Raw genomic sequence first — 13,574 nt, 5'->3', positions numbered from 1 at the left:
AAGAAGATTCTACTTCGTTGTAGAATGATTATTAGAATAATAAGAGGTTAGGAAGAAATAAGACATTGAGGGGGGTGGTGGTGGTGGTGGTGGCTTGAGTCCAAATTGTGACAGGGTAGATGGTTAAGTAGAGCAGTTTAAGGAACTTCAAAGGTAGTGTCCTTGACTTGATGATGGGGGCAGGCTTTGGCTTGAGCATGTGAAGGGGACAGAAGGACCCTTCCTGTAACTGGGATTGTAGCGGGGCCCTGGTGGGACATCTCCCCTAAGAGTCACTGTCCTTTTGGTCTGGGGCCAGTCCAGTTTGAAGGATTCCTGGGCTCTGTAGATGCCCCTCCAAAGCCATCCTGGCTCTGCCATCCTTCAGCCTGCTTCTTAAACCCAGCCTTTCCACTTCTAGCTGACTTCTCAGGGAAGAGAACCTGGCGGTCTCAGTTCACCTCTGAGTACAACACTATTGGGAGGCCAACAGGAGCGGGTTTCCCTGTTGTGCTGAGTCCTCCTGTCCAGCCAGAATGGACCAAGAAGAGGATGCTTGAGCCTGCCTGGAATCAATACAGTTTTAAATAGCCTAGATAGGCCCTAAAGGTCCATGGCTCAAGCAATAGAGCCCCTGCCTAACAGCATAAGGCTCCTTCAGTGGAGCCCTAGCACCACGGAGGCAGAGGCCAAGAGTGAACTAATTTGGCAGGTCGAAGTTGTTAGCCCAGGTTTAAAGTCAACACACCAAGTCACAGGGAGGCCATTCGTGACGGCAGACACTTTTTACAAAAAGGAGAAGAAAGGTTTTTGAAATGAACTTTATTTTTGGAGATTAGAAGCACTTAAGCATCGTTCTCTTTATTCTAACTCTGGAACATGAGGCGGTCACCCGATACCTTGTAGAACGTTCAATAAAGCTATTCTTGAGCTCATCTATTTTTCAAAGCCCTGCAAGTTCATCAAATAATTATAGCTTATATCCTGGTCTTATTTTACAGCACATTTCATAGTATTGGGACATTGTAAGAAGGCCATTGTAGCCAGAACAGACCTCTGTCTCAATGTATAAATTCTACCCGTTAGGCTATTTGTGAACAAACAGTAACAGAGTTGAAACCTCTCTTACCTTGCTGACTGTTTCACAGGTTCCGTGTGCTCAGCACTGTCCAAGAGCACATCAGGCTTCTCGGTTCCTAATTGTGTTCAGGTACTTCCTTACTGTTATCTTCACATCTTGTGACAGTTGGAGTGGGGAACCTGTGGGGAGCATGTGCGCATTTCCATGGTGCTCCAGCTTAGGAGCTGGTGTTGGAGCGCCCTCTGGAGGCACTGGGAACACCTGGGCTTTCTGTGACAGCCAGAGTTGACTGAGAGGGCTGACGTGGGATTGCGTGGGGCCAGGTGTTCACCCTACATGCAAAGCACAAGGTTTTCTTCCAATGGAGAAGAAAGCACACCTGAATCTGTAGGAGCCCGAGGAACATGGCTAGCAGTGTCCAGAGAAATAAGTAACATGGTATATTGGAGGTGTGGCTCAGTTGAAGATCACCTGCCTAGCAAAAGCCACACTCTGCTACTGCTAAAAATAAGTCCAACTTAGACCTTGTGAGTTTCCTTTCATGTTCCCCAACCAGTCAGTTTCTTTTCAGATCGCCAGCCTTTTTGTAGCCTTGGGCAGGTTCATAAGTTGCCCAGGTGTAAGACATACCTGCCCTGCTGGGGATGCTAGTGTGTCTTGGCACGTCTGGTAGAGTGGACATGCCAGGAACCTGCTTGCTGTAGGACTGAAGAGCCACCAGGAAGATAAGGATTTATTCCTGCAGTTGCAAGGAATAAAGAGTGATACTGACCATTTTAAGGATGGGATGTGGTGGGATGCATGTGGACTACAAGACACCTCAGGTGCCTCAGAGATAGCCTCTGGCTGGTGGTCTCCTATCCTTCCTCTTGATGCTGGCGGGCCTATTTCTCCTACTCTGAATGTCTCTTACTGAGGGGTTCACCTTCCTCCTCAATTCTCTGTAGTCTCTGCAAATGCAGCCATACCTCTCAAGCTCACTCTCTCTTTCAGTATTATTTAGATTCCCGATAGATAAGGTATCTGATTTTGTTGCTGCTTTTCATGTCATTCTGAGCCATGCCATCCTCACAGTTAAGTTTTTGGGTCTCATGCTGTGCTTGGTCTCAGAGGCAACTCAACAAGAGCTGCAGGTGCACTGTACTGGGTCTGGCATGCACAGCATTGCAGCTAGGAGGCCCTCTCCAGGGATGCCTACCCTTTAAAACATAGCCCATACACATCCCTCATTCAAAGCCAATTCTTCGTTCACTACTTTCACTTTTCTATTGCCTTCCTGTTCTACCCAGTCTCTGACAGTGCAGGACTGTCACAGTCTGTGTGACTCTCCTTGAAGTCCGTCCTAATCCAAGTCATTATAGAGCAGAGCAGAAGGTGAAGGTGGAGTGAATGGGGTCATAATCCTGAATCTGTTGAGAACCTCGAATTAGCTAGGCACTGGGTTGTTTTATTTGCCAGTCCCAGACCTTGAACTCAGGGCCTGAGCACTGTCCTTGGGCTTTCTGAAAGCTGAAGTTCTACCACTTGAGCCACAGCACTACTTCCAGTTTTTTTTCTAGGTAAGGGGTATAAAAGAATCAAACCCTGGTCTTCATGCATGCTAGGCAATCACTCAGCCCCATGGCACTGTTTTAAGTACTCCTGTATTAACTCCTATAAACAAAGTAATAGTTAAATGATAATCCTTTCTTTTTAATTATTTCCCTAAATTTCCCTTCTTGATGTTTTTATTTTTGTTGTTGTTACTTGCTGGGCTTGAACTCATAGCCAGGGCACTGTCCTTGGGCTTTCTCAAGGTTAACACTCTACCACTGAACCACAGCACCATTTCTGGCCTTTCCTATATATGTAAAACTGAGGAATCAAACCCATGGCTTTGGGCATGCTGGGTGAGCAGGCCAGGCCAGGCCATGCTACCGGCCTTGTTCCTGAGCTTTTTCACTCAAGGCTGGCCGTCTACCACTGTGAGCCACAGCTTCACTTCTGTTTTTCTGTGGTTTATTGCAGATAAGTCTCACAGACTTGGCTTCCCATGTTGGCTTTGAACCACAATCTTCAGATTTCAGCTTCCTGAGTAGCTCGAATTATAGATGTTAGCCACAGCACTCAGCTCCTTTGTTGACCTTTTTGGTGAAGGTTATTCAGCAAGGGTTGTTAAGGCTAGGATTCGAGCCCGGTCTAGTCAGGCTGGCTCTGGTTTGTCTCCGAGGCTCCTTTTAGCTGAAGCATGCCTGGACATCATCTGGCTTGCCACTCTGAACTGCAAGCCAGTGTGTTAGTCGTCCAGGCACCTGCTCCTCAGTGTGAATAAAGTTTGTGTCAGGGCAGGCGCATTGTGACAGGCGAGTTCCTATATCTCAGAGGGAAGTTGTGTGGACTGCCTGGATTTTCTTCCAGTGGCTTCGAGGTACACATCCCTTTCTTTGTCTTCAGTCCCATGTTTATATAAACTCCAAATATAAGCAGCTATCTCATTCTGTGAGCTGGGTGGGCCATTTGATCTTCAGAATGTTTTGATCCTGAATTCTTCACCATGTAACCTGCTTTTTTCTCTCTGCCTCCCACCCAGAAGGACCTCAAGCTTCTGTAGCCCTTCAGCCATCAAAGAGCCTGCCTCTTCCTTACTGGAATGTCCTGGCACTGTGGTAAGTTTTTTCCCATCTGACGCTTAGTCCAAGATGGAGAAGCCCCTTTGAATATTTTAAATCAAAGCTGTCCCTGGAGTTTCTTTCAAGCAGTATCCTTTGAGCTCAGTGGGGAAGAAACTCCTCGTGACCTTCCTTCAGCTTTGTTGATACTAATGTTGGTCATGCGTGGTCCTTACTCTGTGAGAGCTGTCATCCGTTCATCTTTTTCCCATCTGGGCCACTTGGGCACTGACACTTTGCTTTTCTATTCCCCCCTTGGCCTTCAGGCCCTCCTGGCTCCTGAAGCTCACATCCACTTTCTCCCACAGTTCTGGCCTCACTGAGGTAACAAAACTATATTGCTGAGGGTGTTGCTTCAGAAGTTTGTGGTGGTTTTTTTCTGAAGCTTGACCTGTGGCCTTTTCCCTAGCTTAGTTCCTGGAAGTTATGTCCCCAGGGGGTTGTATTTTACATCAGTATCTGCAAATAGGATTTGAGAGCTATCATGTTCTTAGCACAAGTATTTCTTCTCTTTGCTTTTCTCATTTGAGCTTCTAGATGTGATCATATTTTAGTAATAACCCTCCCCAAGTGAGGAAGCCTAGGCCTATTTTTTGTAGGACAGAAGTCTGTTCATCTTTGTTGGGTCATTACTGAAATGCAGTGTTCTTGTTGATTTGTGTAGGTCATAGAATCAAGTTCTGCCCTTGTGGCTGGGAAGCGTGAGCCAGGACAAACACCACCACACCACATACACACCCCCACTCTCCTAAGGCCTCTCATCATTTCACTGTGCAAGCTCTTCCTCCTGTTCCCAGCAGGCTCGTGGCTCTGACTGTACTGAGTTGGAGTGTTGACTCCACACAGATATGTGGTGGCTTTCCCCTTGCACGACCGCTCCTTGTGGAGCGCACCATCCTCTTGGTTCCTTTTTCTGAGTGCCACATTGGGTTCTGGTCTATTGCCTCATTTGGAGAGAGTACAAGTGTACCTTGGTGCCACGGCAGGTGGCGCCATTCTCTCCTGAGCTGACATTTTTTTTTTTTTATTACAGTGGTAATACTGAAGAGTTGGTCTGTTTTGTGAATTCCTTTTCACACCATTTTTGGTCTCTAGCTTGAGTCTTCCGTGAGGTCTTAGGATGCTCATGTCTTCTCTGGTTTATGGTTCACTCCTGCTTCCCTCCAAGGTACCTGGGGCTGAGGGGTTTACCGGAACCACTGGTCAGATCTGGCCGCAGCCTCTAGTAGCGTGCATCTTCAGAACTGACTGGCAGCAGTGTGGTTGGGACCTTATACTGTCTGCTTCCTTCGGTGGGCGGCAGTGCACTGGTCCCTGTAGCCCTCTGAGGGCCCACCTAAAACCCAGGTGCTGTTCATCTCTGTGTGAGTCTGCATGCCCCTTCTGTCTGCTGAGCAGGTCTACTCACTCGGTGTTCCCTGGACAAGTTCGCTCAGGAATTGTGACCCATGTGTGGAATAGCCAGCCTAGAGATTCTTGCAGCAGATTCATGGAGCTGAGCCTGGAAGAGAATGGGACTGCCAGGGCAGGGAAGCAGGAAGAGGGAGCTTTTGTTAAAAGGTGTCTCCACAATGTTCATGTAGGTTACTGCTGCTAAACTGTGCACTTAACTATAGTTAAGACAGTAATTGTTATGTCATTTCTTACCACAGTTAGAAAAATACACTAAACCTGCAAGAATCCCACATCCTTAATTTTGCCACTGCTCCTTGAAGCCATCACTTCCTGCTCGGGCATGGCCGAGAACAGCCTACTCCCCTCCTGCTTGCCTGGCTGGCTCTGTGGTTTCTTCCTATGGTGGCTAATCTGCCCCTTATCACCCTCGAGCCTTGCTTCTGTCTCTTACCAGGGGTGGCTGGAGCTCTCCATCTGTCCTAGGTGTGCATTTTGTGCTTTGGTTCTTCTCTATCTAGGATGGGCGTGTGAATGGGTCTGATCTGAGCCCTACACTTCTGTACCCCTCCTACCCCACCAGTTTGCACTCCTCTGGGGTCCCTGAGCAAGCCAAGTGCCGGAAAGAGGTCTCATGCACTCTGTTGTGCCCTAATGTTGTCCTGAGAATCTGTTAGTGCCTTCCCTCCTGAGGATTGAGGGGCACCAGGCACCAGGGCTGTAACCTTCCCCCATGCAGGGCAAAAAACACCCTGCATGACACATGATCTTCTGATGTTTGTACACATGCTCATGGGAATAACAGCAATCACACAGCTAGTCAGACCAAGAACCGGCACCTGGGTCTTTTGCCTCCAAGTGGTTCTGGTTTTTGTTCTTTTTGCCAGTCCTAGGCCTTGAACTCAGGGCTTGAGCACGGTTCTTGTGATTTCTCAAGGCTAGAGCTCTACCACTTGAGCCATAGCACCACTTCTGGCCTTTTTTTTTCTTTCTATGTATGTGGTACTGAAGAATTGAACCTGGGTCTTCATGCATGCTACCACTAGGCCAAACTTGTGGCCTTAATTCTGTTTTCTTTCTTTCTTTCTTTCTTTCTTTCTTTCTTTCTTTCTTTCTTTCTTTCTTTTTTTTTTTTTGCCAGTCCTGGGCTTAAGCTAAGGGCCTGAGCACTGTCCTTGGACTTTCTCAAGGCTAGAGCTCTACCACTTGAGCCTCAACACCACTTCTGGCCTTTTTTTTTCTTTCTATGTATGTGGTACTGAAGAATTGAACCTGGGTCTTCATGCATGCTTGGCAAACACTTTACCGGTAGGCCAAACTCCTAGCCCCCTGGTTCTGGTTTTTACAATGTACGTTGCTTTGCATTCACTAGATGTGCTGAGGCCTGGCCTGGGGCATTTCTGTGTAGTGCTGGAGGGCAACGAGAGGTGTGGAGCCCACAGGGAGGCATCTCCTAGGGTCAGAACTGTGAACAAATGGAACATAAGGATAAGGCCTAGAGGAACATGGGTGGGCGTGGGCGTGGGTGTGGGCAGAGACAGCCGCAGACACCAGGGAACTCTGCCTCTGAGCAGAGGACGAGCCCTCATTAGGGGAAATTAGATCATCCTGGCTTCAGAGACCTTTGCCTGTGAACTGCTGTGCTTGGCAAAGGAAAGAATGTGTCATGTGTTAATTAGAATGTAGGAAGTAAAGAAACAAATATTTATTTAGCCTCAACTGTGCTCTAGGCACTTTGATAGGTACTTTCCCATGTATTACCTTCTTTAGTTATCCTAGCCAGGTGTGGACTTTGTACCTATCTGTGTACAGGTGGGTCTGAGATCAGCCATGATCACATAGCAGGCTGCACACACAGCTTTCATGGTCAGTTCCAGTTCTCTCGGCTTTGGTGTTCACCGTAGTCTGTCATATTGTCTCTTGGCTTGAGAGAAGCACTTTATTCTTTCCTTTCCTTCACTAGCAATCAGGACACACAGTTGCTGCTCTCTGACTTCCCAGGGTGTCTAGAGCTTTGGCTCTCCATCCCTGCCCATCTGCCTCATGCCCAGCTTCTATCCTTCTAAATATGCATCTGTCTGCTGGTTTCCCTTTCCTTCCACATTGGGTTGTGCTGAGGACTTGAGCTGGGCCTTCTCATACTCTGGCACAATCAGTGGTGCTCTGACCTTGAAGCCAGCATTCATCCAGCGGTCATTTTGGGCCTTGTTGAGTCAGAGTCTTCAGTGAAAGGGCTCTTGGCATGCGTCAACTGTCACCTCTTACTGCTCTCTGGACGTGGTAATAGAGCAGTAAAAAAAATCTAATTTCTAAATCAAATTTTACATATTTTATTAATTTTTTGTTTTGGGCTGTGGGGCTTGAGCTCAGGACCTGGTTGCTGTCCCCTTTGCTCAAGGCTAGCACTTTGAGCATTAGTACCACTTCTTGTTTTCTGGTGGTTAACTGAAGAGTCCCATAGACTTTCTTGCCTGGGCTGGCTTTGAACTGCAATCCTGAGGTCTTAGCTTTCTGAGTAGTTAGAATTACAGGCATGAGCCACCAGTGCCCAGCCACAAGATCATTTTCTTAGTTTAATATTTGTGTCTTTCCTTCTGTAGAACATTGGTTCCTGGCATTGCCATGTCTTGTTCTGTACTGATTCACCATCAGGCTACTACTACACATGTGTTGTTGTTGTTGTTGTTTACCAGTACTGGGCTTGAGGTTAGGGCCAGAGCACTATCCTTGGGGTTTCTCAAGGCTAGAGCCCTTTTTCTGTGTATGTGGTACCGAGGAATTGAACCCAGGTCTTCGTGCATGCTAGGCAAGCACTCTTACCACTAGGCCAGACTCCTGGCCCCTACATGTTCTTTTGTTGTTTTACAGTTTTGGGGGTGGTTTTTTTTTTTTTTTTTTTTTTTTTTGCCAGTCTCAGGCTTGAGCTCAGGGCCTAATCACTGTCCTTGGACTTTCTCAAGGCTAGCGCTCTACCACTTGAGCCTCAGCACCACTTCTGGCTTTTTTCTATGTATGTGGTACCGAGGAATCGAACCCGGGTCTTCATGCATGCTAGGCAAGCACTTTAATCACTAGGCCAAACTCCCGGCCCCTTGGGGGTGGTTTTTGTCTTCTGTTTACCCTTCCTTTTGAGTGTTTAGGGAGGGTTGCACCCTTGTGTTCTTCCCCCATAGGTACTGATTCAGGTGAAGACTCAGGTTAGGTGACACCACAGTGCTGCTTTTTTTTTTTTTTTTTTGCATGAGGCTTTAACTCAGGGTTCCAGGCACGTCCCTGAGCTCTTTTGCTCAAGGCTAGCTCTCTACCACTTAGAGCCACCGTGCCACTTGTGGTTTTCGAGTAGTTACTGAAGGTAAGAGTCTCACTAGGACTTTTCTGCCTCGACTGGCTTCAAACGTCAATCCTCAGATCTCAATCTCCTGAGCAGTCAGGATTACAGGTGTGAGCTGCCAGCACCCACATTCATTACTTTGTTGTTGCAGGTGGTGGTTGTGGGACTTGCATTCTGGGCCTGGGCATTGTCTCTGAGCTCTTCAGCTCAAGACTACCACCCTACTCCTTGAGCCACAGTGTCACTTCCCGTTTTCTGGTGGTTAATTAGTGCCCAGGCTTGCTTTGAATCTCGATCCTCAGATCTCAGCCTCTTGAGTAGCTAGGATTACAGCTGTGAGCAGCCGAACCCGGCTAGCCCGCATTACTTTTACCTGTAAGTATACACAAGCCACCCGTGCCTTTTAGCCTCTCCCTAGAGTCCTTGCTACATGGTGGTGGTGCGGGCTCATCAGCAGGTTTGCTGTGGTAAACACTACTTCAAGGTGTGACCTTGATGCTGTGCCTGTCACTGCCTGCCCCCTGGCATATTTGGGGTACATTTCTAGGTGACAGATTACTAGAACTCAAGCACGCATTGTTTTTCTAAATGTCCAGCTGTCTGTCTGCTGAAATTTTCTAAATATCCAGCTGTCTGTCTGCCGAAATTTTCTAAATATCCAGCTGTCTGTCTGCTGAAATTTTGAGTGCTTCATTGAATTTCATTGCCTAAATATTGAGATCTGCAGCAGCTCCGCTGACTTCACTCCTCCCCTCAGGCACCCACACACCCTTGCAAGAGGTAATGGGGTGCCACTGTAGACGATGAGGAGGAAGCACTGCTGACCGCCCTCATATGGAGATTCAGGGAGTCTCCTTGCTCCACTTGCTGCATGGATTAGCCTGGCTTATCTCAAGCCTGGAAAAAGGCACGAGAAGCTGTCTGTGCTCTGTCCCACAATGAAGCTAGAAGGTGGGTCAAAACCAGGAGCAAAGAAGATAGTTAGAAGTTAGTTGCTTTGAAGAAATCAAATGAGATTAAAATGGAGTCCAGCCAGGCCGTTGTTTAGGCAAAGGTGGTATACATGACTCATAACCACACAGAGTCAGGAAGAGGTGGTTTCTGCACTGAATGTGAATGTAAAGGCCCTGAAGCAGAAAGCAGCTTGGAGTAAGAGAGAACTATAGAACAAATCCAGTGGCAAGAAACTGAGTAAAGTGGGACAGAGCAAGTCTAGGGCATGTGAGGATGGAGTTGAGGACAGCAGAGCCAGGGAGGGTGCAGCAACATGTCATATATGTGTCCTTAGATTTGAGGGCAGCGAAGGTGGGGGCTGTGTTGTGTGTTTCTTGTGCAGGACAGCTGCCTCTCGCTGTGAGTCCAGAGGATTGCTTTGCTTTGTCAGTCCTAGTTCCCCTTATGTTTCTGGGCTCATTGCAGTGGGCAGTGATGACTGGGTCACACACATGGCTAGAACAAGAGTGTGGTAGCACCCCAATTCTCTTTGGACTTGATACGGAGACCTGTCCCTCCACAAGATAAGTGAGCAGCTGCCTTGAATCTGAAAGGTCTGTGCTTAGGAAAAGAAGGCATGTTCAGCGCCTTGTTTTCCATTTCAGGAGCCTGGCAAGCTGCCCGCGGGGAGACAGAGCAGCGCCGGCTGTCCCTGGCGCCAAGGAGCCTATGCACTGGCGAGGTCACCTGCCTGGCATGTGGGCGGCAGAGGCACACTGACTGACGGGGTGTCTCAGCTCACGGACACACTGTGCACACCTCTTCCAGACGCGAGCTGCAAGTTGCTCTGCACAAGGAAGATTCCAGGGCTTCAAACACCTCGAATGTGGACCACTCAGGACCTAAGAGAAAGTTCTCTGTTGGTGTGTTGTAGGGTTTGTATTGAAGTAATGTCACTTTATAGTCAGTAATGCCACGGGGTGAGGAGCACTATGCAGGGAGAAACCTTCCACAGAAAGACAGGCAGGGAGAAGCACAGGCTGACTGCAAGCTTGCCACGCACTGCGAGCCTGAGATAGACCGCAGGATGGCCGAGTAGGAGGCCTTCAGAAGGAACTAGGATCGCGTGCTGGTCAGGAAGTTTCTCCTCCGAGTCACCATACCAAATAGGAAAATGATCTACAAGTGCCCCATGTGCAGGGAGTTCTTCTCTGAGAGAGCTGATCTCTTCATGCACCAGAAAATCCACACGGCCGAGAAGCCCCATAAATGTGACAAGTGTGACAAGGGTTTCTTCCACATATCAGAGCTCCACATTCACTGGCGAGACCACACAGGAGAGAAAGTGTATAAATGTGATGATTGTGGGAAGGATTTTAGCACGACCACCAAGCTTAACAGGCACAAGAAAATCCACACGGTGGAGAAGCCCTATAAGTGCTACGAGTGTGGCAAGGCCTTCAACTGGAGCTCCCACCTGCAGATTCACATGAGGGTACACACAGGAGAGAAGCCCTACGTCTGCAGTGAGTGTGGGAGGGGCTTCAGTAACAGCTCTAACCTGTGCATGCACCAGAGGGTGCACACCGGGGAAAAGCCCTTCAAGTGTGAGGAGTGTGGGAAGGCCTTCCGGCACACATCCAGCCTCTGTATGCACCAGAGGGTGCACACCGGGGAGAAGCCCTATAAATGTTACGAGTGTGGGAAAGCCTTCAGCCAGAGCTCCAGCCTGTGCATCCACCAGAGGGTGCACACGGGAGAGAAGCCCTACAGGTGCTGTGGGTGTGGGAAGGCCTTCAGCCAGAGCTCCAGCCTGTGCATCCACCAGAGGGTGCACACGGGAGAGAAGCCTTTCAAGTGTGATGAGTGTGGGAAGGCCTTCAGCCAGAGCACTAGCCTGTGCATCCACCAGAGAGTGCACACCAAGGAGAGAAACCATCTGAAGATAGCCGTCATATAGAGAGAGCACTTGCTGAGAGTTAATAATCCGAAAACCCCTAAGTGCCGCTAGGAAGTAACCCTGAGTACCTTCATTGGCCCAGAATTCTTGCAGCAGTCCCTGGCAGAACACTGAGGAGGCCTAGGTGAGGCATTGTTTGGTCACTCATTCATACCAGTGTGTCCTTCAACTTGACTTGGAACGTGGAATCTGATTGTGTGCCCAAGGCAGTCAGCCTTTCTCATCCCTGCCTGTCATAGGATGTGTTTTCAGAGATTCTGGCACTGGGCCTCAGTGGTTGAAATGCTACCCGAAACCCTTGAGCAGTGCCTAGAGTCGCTTTGTCTGTGCTGTTCTTCGAAGCTCCCTTTTGGAGCTCATGCCCCTTCCTTCCTCTCAGTTCAAGTCTACCAGTCAATGCACTTGAAAATGGAGAGCCCCACTAAGCATATTCTGAGGGGGCCACTTTGCTTGGCCTGCCATAACCCTCCATAGCTCCTGTAGCCTCTGAGCCCACTAGATGACCTCACTGCCCTTCCTAGATGGCATTGATTCATTTTAGATTAGCTGGCTCATCCCAGCCTGTCAGGAAGTTGTCAGCAGGCATGCCTACCCTGGAACTTCTAGTTTGGTGGACTCTGCTAATCATTTGTCTCCATGTTAGACGTAGTTTTGTTTGTTTTGTTTGAAGAAACTGAATGTAAATAGTGGGAGGAAGAAGCAAGGTGTTCACACTTGTCTCCAACATTGCCCACTGGGCTCCTTCTAGGGTGGGGGCCTTTGGAAGGAGGTCAAGAGGAGCTCCTGTCCCCGTTTCTGTCGTCTTGGGTAGCACTGTGTCCGAGTCATAGCAGACTAGACCACATACCAGTTCCTTTGTAGGCATGGATGTGTATTGTTAACCCATCTTTTTTTCTGTTTTCATTCATCCAACAAATATTTATTGAAGGCCTGAGTGCCAGGCACTATGCTGGGTACTGGGGATGCCACTGGATCAGACAGACAAGGACCCTGCTCATGGAGGTGACTTCCAGTGGGGCAGACAGATGATAAGCAAGTAAGCAAATAATGTAGTTTGAGATAGTGATTAAGTGCTATGAAGACATAAACTAGGGTGGTATGTAGTGGGGGGTGGGGGGGAAGAGTATTCACCAGGGTCCAGGGCAGCAGCTGGCCTTGCTTAGGACACCTGGGGCCAGGTGGAGAGGATGCCAGGCCACAGTGCAGGTGCTGCTTGCTGGGGACAGGAGGGAGGCGGGCACTGGCATTGGCGTGGGGAGGGAAGATGCTGGACTGCCCAGTATCTTGACTTCTGTAGACCTGTTGTTTGTTTTGACTTGGTTTTGCTGATTATTATAAACTTAAATGGAGGAACTCAAGGAATGTTTAGAAGACCAAAAGTCCCCAGTGACAAGAACAAAAAGTGACCAGTTTTTAACATTGTTTCTCTTCTCATTCCCATTCTCATGTGTGTCCCACATACAGTCCTTTTGCTCAGGAAGTCTTTGGGGAAATTAAGGACCTGTGAAGTGGGCAGTCAGGTGGTGGCATCTATCGGCTGTCTAAGAGACTGAGATGGCTTCTCCAGGTGGCTATGGCAGTGCCACGATGACCCTCAGGGTCATCTTCATGCTGGAATTGGCTCTGGTCACCTGGAAGGGGGTTTTGTGCAGAGATGGAATGAGTGGGCTGAGGCCAGTGGGAGACCAAGGTTGTCCATCACCTCCTGGATCTCCGTGCCTACACCTCTGCTGACAGGCTCTGGTTTGCCGCCACCCCTGCCCTGTCCAGAGCACCGGGCACAGGTACCAGCTGCAGCCACCCCAGGCCTGAGGGCCGCCACAGCAATTTACTGTAGTGTCTTATCACTTCATGTCATGATAGCGTGGAGCGTTAGAGAAAAGCCTAGACTTTTAGTTAATAGAGAGCCAGTTGAAATACCATTGGTAGAATTTTAGTTTTAGGATAAATTGGTTTGATTTTTAGCTTTATTACTCTTAGATATGTGAGCTTGGGCAAATTGTTTAATCTTTTGAGTCTAGTTCTCACAAAATGAGGACATTAGACTAAATTTCTGAGTTTCCAGCTAGTCCTAGAGTTCTATATTTCTACATAGTTGAATTATTTTATCATGCTGTTGCTGGGAAAATGACTAACACTTTTGAAGCTACTAATTTTATGTCGAGCTTTAAAGTCCATAATTGTTATCTTCAGAAAATATTATTTGACCTACAGTATGTCCAAATCGATTTAATAAAACCACTTTATAAC

At 48.3% G+C, this 13,574-nt stretch overlaps 1 protein-coding gene across 3 annotated transcripts in view; it reads left to right on the top strand.

The window, feature by feature from the left end:
* Positions 1 to 13,574, top strand: part of Znf664 (zinc finger protein 664) — an 18,108-nt gene extending 4,534 nt beyond the window's left edge. For 2 of the 3 annotated variants that reach the window (XM_090319873.1, XM_090319872.1), the window contains exons 3-4: positions 3,630 to 3,705; positions 10,030 to 13,574. In XM_090319873.1, the coding sequence (XP_090175999.1) occupies positions 10,539 to 11,324 (786 nt within the window). In that variant the 5' untranslated portion in view covers positions 3,630 to 3,705; positions 10,030 to 10,538 and the 3' untranslated portion in view covers positions 11,325 to 13,574. The remainder of the gene's footprint in view (positions 1 to 3,629; positions 3,706 to 10,029) is intronic. The other variant, XM_090319874.1, reaches the window with a different exon arrangement.

The sequence above is a fragment of the Megascapheus bottae genome, chromosome 28 (genome assembly GCF_031878675.1).
Source record: "Megascapheus bottae isolate mThoBot1 chromosome 28, mThoBot2.hap1, whole genome shotgun sequence".
NCBI classification, from domain to species: domain Eukaryota; kingdom Metazoa; phylum Chordata; class Mammalia; order Rodentia; family Geomyidae; genus Megascapheus; species Megascapheus bottae.
This window is presented reverse-complemented; position numbering and strand designations above follow the sequence as displayed.